Below are 9,453 nucleotides of genomic sequence, written 5' to 3'. Positions count from 1 at the left end.
AATAAAATAATTTAATTTTGATTTAATTTCATAAATTAAATTATTCAAATTTTCTTATATATATTACATTAATATATATTATTAATATTATAAATTTATGTTATTAATACAAACGTCAGAAAATGACATCTCGTGAAGGTGACATATCAACTATTGACGTCATTTTTGAATCTTATGAGACCTAACTTTAGGACGTCTAATTGGTTATTTTGTGACCAAAATTTACTGTCATTTTGCTACTTGGAATCGAGACCTTTTAAATGTTTAAATCCATTTAAATGTACCATTTTATATAAATGTCTAGAAACTGCTCGATTTCTGCTGTCAATCTGCCGTCAGATTGCGCGCAGGCTCTGCGTGATTTTTGCTGCCAATCTGCTCATATTGCCTGTCAGCAGGCTCTGTCTACAAAACCTGAGCTTAATGTGGTCACAGATGGCTATGGTTTCGGCATGGAATTCTGATTAAATTTGCTGCCAATCTGCGCGCATGCTGCTAGCATTTTGCTATCTGGGATTTTAATATAATATATATCATTAATATATAAATTTTTTAATAGTAATTATTACGCCATGTGTATTGATATTTTATATGTATAATAAAAATATATGTAACTACTGCCAATTATTAATAAGCATAAAATAAAGTATCGATTATATTTTTGGCCATTGTTGCAGACATTTTCAGAGAGAGAGATCCAGATCAAACCAACACAGCCACATTTACGATGGAAGAATGGATAGAAAAAACGCTCTATTCATAATATATAAATTTATATTTATCATAATTTACTTTCATTTTAAACCCGAGAAGTTTCCTGATAATAATTTAACAATGGGCAATCGTAAATGAGCAGTATTTGTTGACATAGAAAGCAACATTCCTTAGAATATTTCAAAACGAGATTCTAATACAAAAATGTTGAGGCTATAATAGTTTTTAAACGAGAAGCAATTATATTTTACGAATGACAGGGCTGAGATTTTGCGCGCTCAGGCATGGCGAAATGACAAGTGAAAAAAATGCTATAAATGGAGAGCCTTTTCTATGATATTATAATTATCGTATAAATTTACAATAGCATTGTCATTATATGTTTTCCCGCTTCTTACGCATTGCATTAGTACATTCTTTTTACGAATAATGCAAGAACTAAAGGCATCTCAAAAATGACTCAATTAAAAATTTGCGACATATTTCAACTTCAGCTATCAAAGTGGTCGATCAATGAAGTTACCATGAAAGTATCTATTATTTCGTCGTTTCCATGGCTCTCTGACACTCTTATAGCACTTATACTGAACGGTGGCAAAATAATGACGCCGGCCACTACGTGGCGCTAGTAGGATATCTTGTCCGCTAAGGTTATATAATATATGAGAAGATATATAAGAAGATATATAATAAGAAGATTAAGTCATGAGCCCCGATTACCCATAATGCAATGCAAAGAATCAATGTGTGAGCAGTCGCTATTGAAAAGAGGTGCTAAATAAGGTAGACTGTTATTGGCTCACACATTGATTCTTAGCATTGCATTATGAATAATCGGGGATCATGATTTAACCTTCTTATACAGGGTGTCCGACAAGTAAGTGACCAAACGAAAGGTGGAGGTAGATTGGGTCAAACTGAAAAGTCCTGAACCATCTTTTTTTATAATGCTTAATAAAGGAGTTATTATTGTTTAAGTCTGTCCAATCAGCGCCGACCTTTAGCCGCGCGCTTGGTAATGTGCGTGAGCGCTCCGTCGCTACGGCGACGCACACTATCAGGCGGGCGGCTCACTGAGTGCGTCCGACTAAAAGTCGACGCTGATGGGCCAGACTTTACTCAATAATAACTCTTTTATAAAGCCTTATAGAAAAAAATAGTATAGGACTTTTCTTTTCAGTTTGACCCATTCTACCTCCACCTTTCGTTTGGTCACTTACTTGTCGGACACCCTGTATATAACCTTGTCCGCTTCAACTTCAGAATTCAGAATCCGCGTTTCGATTAATTGTATTTGAGAGTGAAATATGCGTACATTAATGTTTGCGTACATTAGGGTAAGTTGAAGTAAGCCGGCCATGAAATAAGCGCGCGAAATCTCAGCCTTATCATTCGTGAAATATAATCGCTTCCCGATTAAAAACTATTATAGCCTCGACATTTTTGTATTAGGATTTTCGTCTTGAAATGTTCTAAGGAATTTGCCATTAAGAGGAAGTACGATAGTTTTAGGACATCCTGTATATATATCTACATGTATATGTATAAAATTTCCTCCTCTGTGCATATTATGTGTGCATGTACGTGTGTAATGTGCACACAAGCCTATTAACTCTCGCTTCTTCAAACTGATCCCAGTAAACACAAAGTAACAGCAATATAACATCAATGTTATAATTTCCCACTTAACAATGTAACTGCAATATAACATGCGATATATATATATTTAAAAGAAAAAAATTATCTTTATATATATGTACACATATTTTTGCAGTTTGCGATTATGTTAATTTGCATATGTAAAAAAATTATATGCATGGTACTGTGTGCCTTAACATGTTCCACACAATTTCAGCGTTACTAAAATATACAATTAAAATATATGTAATTTATTGAAACATGTGTGTGTATAAGCTAGTCTATAATTTGTGCAAATTTTCAATTTGAGTAAAACATGAAACAACAATTATAATATTTTAATAATTTTATTTTTCATTTTATAAAACTAATAGCCATATAATATATGTAATGAAAAGAAAATAAGTGCCCATAAATGTGTATGGTCAAATGTTGCAAAATGCACAATCATAAATATTATATTTTTTTATCAACATGTTGCATCCATACTAAATAAACTTTGTACTTATGCATTGTGTTTCTATTATATACATTTCCAACAGGAAATTATAAAAGATGACAGACATGTTTGTCATTACAGATTCTTTGGCCTGTTTGAGAATCTTGAGATGTTTTTTTTTAGATGAAACTCAAAGCATTCATAGTTTTTGAATAATTAACGTTTAAATAATTTAATTTATATTTTTAAAAATATAAAGAAAAAAAGCGTCTTTATATGTACATATATGAATTAAGGTAGTTGTCTCGCAAATCGCAATTAACAAGAAAAATTTGGAATATTAACTATACATTCCCATACAGCACAGAACATTACGAAAAACAGTATTCGGTAATCGCTAGTTCGTTCATTTACCGCTATGCGGCGCGCGTTGCGTTATCTATCCCGCATTTAAATTTTAGTCACACATACGATGATTATATAAAGCTTGCAAAGAGCGTCTAGTAAGATTAAAGGTATAATAACTATTTTTATCAGTTTAATTTGTCTGATACGACCCCAACACAGGGAATTCAGATATTGAACTGATTGTTCAGAAATCGGACAGATAAATAAAAACCTTTCTAGAAACAGTCAAATATTGAATAAACGATAGAATACTCGTTGGTAAATTATATCTATTAAGTTTGTTTATTAATATATCGCTTAAAACATTATCATATGCTGATTTAATATCTAGGAATGACGCTGTCGTAAAATGTTTACGATTTTTGGCCAAAAGAATATTCGAGCATAATATTGAAAGATCGTCTATGTAGGACTTACTTCGTCTGAACCCAAATTGCGAATCCGGGAGAGCGTTTATTATTTCACACCACCAATCGAGTATTACATATCATTCTTTCCATTACTTTACACAAACAAGCAGATAAGGAGATAGGCCTGAATTTATTTCTTGATTCATCTTTAGGAATGAAAAAACCAAGTATTCCTTCCATTCTCCCGCGGGTAAGTCTGAAGATGGAAAAATCTATTATATAGATCCAGAAGAATATTTTTGGCCGATTCTGGAAGTTTTGATATGATGAAATAATCTATTCCGTCAATGCCTGGACTTGATCTCTTATCGACATGTCCTATTGCCATCTGAAACTCCTCTTTCGTAAAAGGGGTGCCCAAGAAAGAATTATTATCAACCTCCCCTAAGGGAAGATTTGAAGGACTAAAGCTCGTATCAGACTACGCATTGAAAATTGAGATTCAAGATTGAAATTTGATCAATCACAACAAAGAAATTTTAGTCCCTTTTGTTTTGATTAGTCGAATTCCAATCTTTAATCTTCAATCTTCAATTTTCAATGCATAGTCTGATACGGGCATAACAGCGGTCCATGATGGGAACAAACAGTCGACTTGTTCCGCAATCACTTCTAAAACAGATGGGTCGTATTTATTAGCAGTTTCTGAAAAATTAAAACGATTCTTAAAACATTTAACCTTCCTTCAAATGTATGAAGGATTTGAGTCTTTACGTAAATTATTGCAAAAATTTATAGAATTATCTTTTTTAGCTTTTTTCAGGCCAACTCTTGCTCTTGCCTCTGTTTTTTTATATTCCAAGAAATCTTCTCTTGATTGGGAGAATTTAAATTTAATTAGGACAGCCCTTCTAATTCTTATAAGACGATCACAATCTTTGTCCCACCATGGACAAAGTGGTAGCGATGTCCTCTTATATCTGTTAAGCCCGTCCCTGCCGAAAATGTTCGATTAAAACCGATTAAAACATAATCCGTTTTAATCGGTTTTAATCGGTTCAATCCGCGCCCGGATTAAAAAGTAATCAATTTAAATTCCGAACGAATTATAATCGGTTTTAATATCGCTTTCGCGGATTATTTCCAATCCGAATTACTCGCACAGAGCATAGCGCTCTCTTTCGTCATGCTACGTGCGAGCGAGAGAGAACGCAAGGGGCACGAAACAGAGTATGTCCTTTTCTACGTGCACCTCGGCTCCCATTCCTCAACACTCGGTCTAGATATACTATGTTTATGGTCACAGATCTTTTCCACGGGAAGCATAGGCAATTCCCCTTCCAGGTATATATGTTCTAAGATTCTATGTCTATGACACACGAAAGCATGAGCTCTCGTCCGTGTGTGCTCGACGCTCGGCCAGCTTCGGGATATAGAAGAAGACAGGTATATCTTCTTTTGTCTCCTTCTCTCTTGAGGTGTAGATATAGCGTAGTTACATGAACCTCGAGATCTCGAGCTGGCGAGTTGGCTATACGACATCCCTGCCGAAAATGGTCGATTAAAACCGATTAAAACATAATCCGTTTTAATCGGTTTTAATCGGTTTTAATCGGTTTTAATCGGTTTTAATCGGTTTTAATCGGTTTTAATCGGTTTTAATCGGTTTTAATCGGTTTTAATCGGTTTTAATCGGTTTTAATCGGTTTTAATCGGTTTTAATCGGTTTTAATCGGTTTTAATCGGTTTTAATCGGTTTTAATCGGTTTTAATCGGTTTTAATCGGTTTTAATCGGTTTTAATCGGTTCAATCCGCGCCCGGATTAAAAAGTAATCGATTTTAATTCCGAACGAATTATAATCGGTTTTAATATCGCTTTCGCGGATTATTTCCAATCTAAAATCATTACATTCTAATCCATATTGTTGTCAATCCAAATAAACACGAATAATCGAATGGATATTGTGGCTGCCGTAGGTCGTCACATTAAGCACAATCCGCGATACGATAGTGCGACCCGCAATTTGGCGGCCCACGCGCTCGCGTGTCCGCGCGTAGTCCCGGGCGGCGCCGCTACGCGGCGAAGGTTAAGCGAGCCAACCTGGAAGTTGAAAGCGGTCAAGCGGGGATATAAGGCGGACCCTCTGCGGAGAAATCGTATATTTGTTTTTAACAACTGAGTCCGTTTCAATTGTAGAAACACCGATTCAATAATTGATTGTGACTCATGATAACAGCAAATCCGACTTCACACTACATAAAATCAATTTACTTTTCATCTGCGAAATGATAAAATTTTTTATTAAAAGGGATTATTTTTACCTATGGATTGACTATGGTAAATTCCAATTCAATTGCAATTAAAACCGATCTAATTATAACTTATGAAATCGTATAATTTCGGATTGAGGTGGATGTATATCACCCAACATTAATCCGCCTGAAGCGTACTAAAATCGATTTGACTATTTTCAATCGGTTTTAATACCGCATTTTCGGTGCAGAAATCTCGATCGATTCGGATTACTTTTTTTTAAATCAGTTTTAATCAAACATTTTCGGCAGGGGTATTACACTACGCATTGAAGATTGAGATTCAAGATGGGGCTCGATTCTTGAATTCATTCGCAAGAGAAACGTATGCGCACATTCTGCTCTTACAGAAAAATTGCAAGTTGATTGGCTATTGCATGGCTTTTAGCCAATCAAATTGTAGATTTCTCATAAGAATGGAATTTGCGAATACGTTTCTCTTGCGAATGAATTCAAGAATTGGGCCCTTGTAACGGAATTCTCTAACGTCTTATGGCCCTCGCACACTGGACGCGATGAGCGATGAATTACGGTAAGATTATCGAAAACTATTTTACGAGATATTTTATTTTTTCTATTAATAAAATATGTCAGATTAAGATATAAAATAACTTGAAAAATACTTAATGAAGAAATACTTTATTATAGTGTTTTGAAAAGGTCTCAAGAAGAGTTCTAAGAATATAGAATAAAAAATAAGGGATTTCATTTAAAAAAAAAAGTTGATCTTGAAATGATCTCTAAATTTGACTCCAAGATCAAGGTCAAGGTGATTATCAAGTGCCTCACTTTGAATCCTGCTACTTTTATATTTCACATTTTTTTCTATCCCACTCCTGAGATATTTCAGGGGTCCGGGACTTTTTCCCCATCCTGTATACAGTATTTTTCTCGACATAATCGTCATTCGAATTGAGGCACAAGCTTTTATCCTTATCAAAGTATATTACTATCAAACTAGAATCTCAGCCAACTCCTAGCACTGCTTATCACATTAGGTCTTCATTGCCTTCGAATCGCTGCATTTTTCACTACATTTTCATACATGTGAACAGTTGAAAATCATTCAGTGCAAGGTCCAGGCGTCCAGGCTGTAGAATGGAAAATCGAACTCCCATTGCTCCAGAAGTTTCGATAAGAGTTTTTTGACAGATTTTTCGCATGAAAATGGAAGATTCTTATAAACGCGCGTTTTTCGAAATGTGAATTTAATAATGGCTTTATTTTTTATAGTTATTTACAGTTTGTAGTATCATTAAAAGTTAAGCATTAATATATACAATAATATTTCTACTGTCGATATATATTTCTCATATAGAAAAAGTAAATACATAATACTAAAATTTTATGTTTCTTCTGCTTTCAATTCTTCAATGAGCCGTTTGCGTTCCTCTGCTCTTCTTAAATTAGATAATACTTCAAATTCTGCATCTGACATTCTATATTTTACTTGCGCCTGTACAATATGAAAATGTTACATAAGATTATTATCATAATATTTTAAACAGTAATTTTGCTTCTATTACAGTGAATTTAACTAATACATACAAATATGTCAGGTGCAGAAGCAAAGCTGAGAGGTTTGCTTATTTCATTTTTCAAATGTGTGCCTGCAGGAGATAATTGTCCAATATTAGAATTAGCACTTGAATGTTTTTGTGGTCCATTCCATAGACCACGAAGTTTTAGTGGGTTTTTGATTAATCCAATCTGTGTTAAAAGAGCTGTTTCCTGAAACAAATATTTTTATTAAAGAATTTTATTATATAAAATTATATGACATGATTGTTCTATTGAAAAGCATCATACTTACTGCTGCACTTTTATCTTCAAATTCTACCATTGCTGTGCCTCTTTTTGCAGATGACACAACAAGTGCTACTATGTCTCCATACTACGAAAAAAATCGAAAATAAGAATACTTGAAAGGTATAACTATAGTTTTGGAACTGAATGATTAATAATTACTTACTTTTGAAAACATTTTATATAGAACATCATGATTATATCCACCATTGGATGGATCATCTTCTTGTGTATGCCATCTAATTTTGATTATAAAACTTTTTGTATTAGATTCCTTTTTATCAAATTCCTTGCACAGATTTTGCATCCGTTGTTTTTGTATCAAAGCCTCCTCTTCTAGCAGTTTTTCTCCTTCCTTTTGTAATTTTTCTATTTCCGTCTATAAATAATTATATATTTTACAGATCTCTGTGGTTAATAATGTAAGAAATATTATAATTTTAAAGAAATTGATTACATACTTTCATTCGTTCCTCGTCAGATTTTGCTCGCTTAAAAGTCTCCTCTCGAGCTTCCAAATCGTCTTTTAATTTTCTTCTCTTGGCATCAAATTCTCTACTACGTTCCTTTGCTCGTTTTTTTGCAGCGATACTTTCATCATATGCCGCCTTGTTTTATAACAAAACATTTTAATAAATTAGATTAGTTACGAAACTTTCTTGAAGTCTAAGAACAAATGTGTTTAATGATGTTGATAATACAAATACATTTCCTATTTGGAAATCAACTTCTGGGATGCAAAATAAAATAAAAAACAGGAAAAACATTTCATTATACACAAAAATTACTTCTATATGTACACTACTTTTCTGGACATAATTGTCATCCGAATTGAGGCATTTGTCGTAATGCGGCACAAGCTTTTACTCTTATCAAAGTACATTGCCGCCAAATTAGAATCTCAGCCAACTCTTAACACCACTCATCACATCAGCTCTTCATTGTCCTCGAATCGCTGCATTCTTAACTACATTTTCATATGAACAGATGAAGGCATTATGTGCAAGATCCAGACTGCAGGATGGATGATAATTTATAAATGTCACATTTGTAATTGTATGAATATAGCACGTTATGGAATCAGCTACTGGCAGATATTTTAACAGACGAATAAAACGTTTTTTAATAATAGAATTATCTATGATTTATTTGTAAATACAAATATATATTTGTAAATCAATACGTAAACCAATATTAAATTATTTTATTTTTTATATCAAACAACATATTTTTTATATTAAACAACATTTTTCATATTAAAACATTTTAAAAAAGTTAATAAAAACAACTTTTAAAAAACTGCACGAAATTCATCTCTCTTTTTCTATTCTACTGGGCAATAAAGAAACTTAAATTGTATTTCGAATTATTTTTATTTTACAGTTTTCAGTTATTATATTTGTTGTTTACAAATATACATATAAATATCAGTCATATAATATATAATAATAATATTAAATCCAAAAAGAATATCTATAATTAACTACATTTTCATATGAACAGATGAAGGCATTATGTGCAAGATCCAGACTGCAGGATGGATGATCGAACTCCCATTGCATTGCTCCAGAAGTTCCGATAGAGATTTTTTGACAGATTTTTCGTTTGCATAAAAGTATGGCTGAGAACACAGCAATTCAAAGGTAACAAAGAATTAATAAGCAATGCTAAAATTCCAATTTGGTGCCACCATACTTTGATGAGGGCATACATAAAAATTTATGCCACAATACCACAAGTACCTCACTTTGAATGACAATTATATTAAAAAAAGTATATATATA

General features: G+C 33.0%; 2 protein-coding genes across 3 annotated transcripts in view; one reads left to right on the top strand and one right to left on the bottom strand.

Annotated features, from left to right (window-relative positions):
• Positions 1-874, top strand: part of LOC115243925 (calpain-A) — a 41,212-nt gene extending 40,338 nt beyond the window's left edge. For both annotated transcript variants that reach the window (XM_029821231.1, XM_029821230.1), the window contains one exon: positions 678-874. In XM_029821231.1, coding sequence (XP_029677091.1) covers positions 678-763 — 86 coding nt within the window. In that variant the 3' untranslated portion in view covers positions 764-874. The remainder of the gene's footprint in view (positions 1-677) is intronic.
• Positions 875-7,060: 6,186 nt separating this feature from the next.
• The window catches only part of LOC115243927 (dnaJ homolog subfamily C member 17), a 7,664-nt gene continuing 5,271 nt past the window's right edge, over positions 7,061-9,453 (bottom strand). Inside the window, exons 3-7 of the mRNA XM_029821233.1 lie at positions 8,131-8,277; positions 7,836-8,048; positions 7,677-7,757; positions 7,412-7,594; positions 7,061-7,319 (exon numbers count right to left, since the gene is read on the bottom strand). Of these exons, the coding sequence (XP_029677093.1) occupies positions 7,209-7,319; positions 7,412-7,594; positions 7,677-7,757; positions 7,836-8,048; positions 8,131-8,277 (735 nt within the window). The 3' untranslated portion in view covers positions 7,061-7,208. The remainder of the gene's footprint in view (positions 7,320-7,411; positions 7,595-7,676; positions 7,758-7,835; positions 8,049-8,130; positions 8,278-9,453) is intronic.

This window comes from Formica exsecta, unplaced genomic scaffold (assembly GCF_003651465.1).
Source record: "Formica exsecta isolate Colony F162 unplaced genomic scaffold, ASM365146v1 scaffold76, whole genome shotgun sequence".
Classification (NCBI taxonomy): domain Eukaryota; kingdom Metazoa; phylum Arthropoda; class Insecta; order Hymenoptera; family Formicidae; genus Formica; species Formica exsecta.
This window is presented reverse-complemented; position numbering and strand designations above follow the sequence as displayed.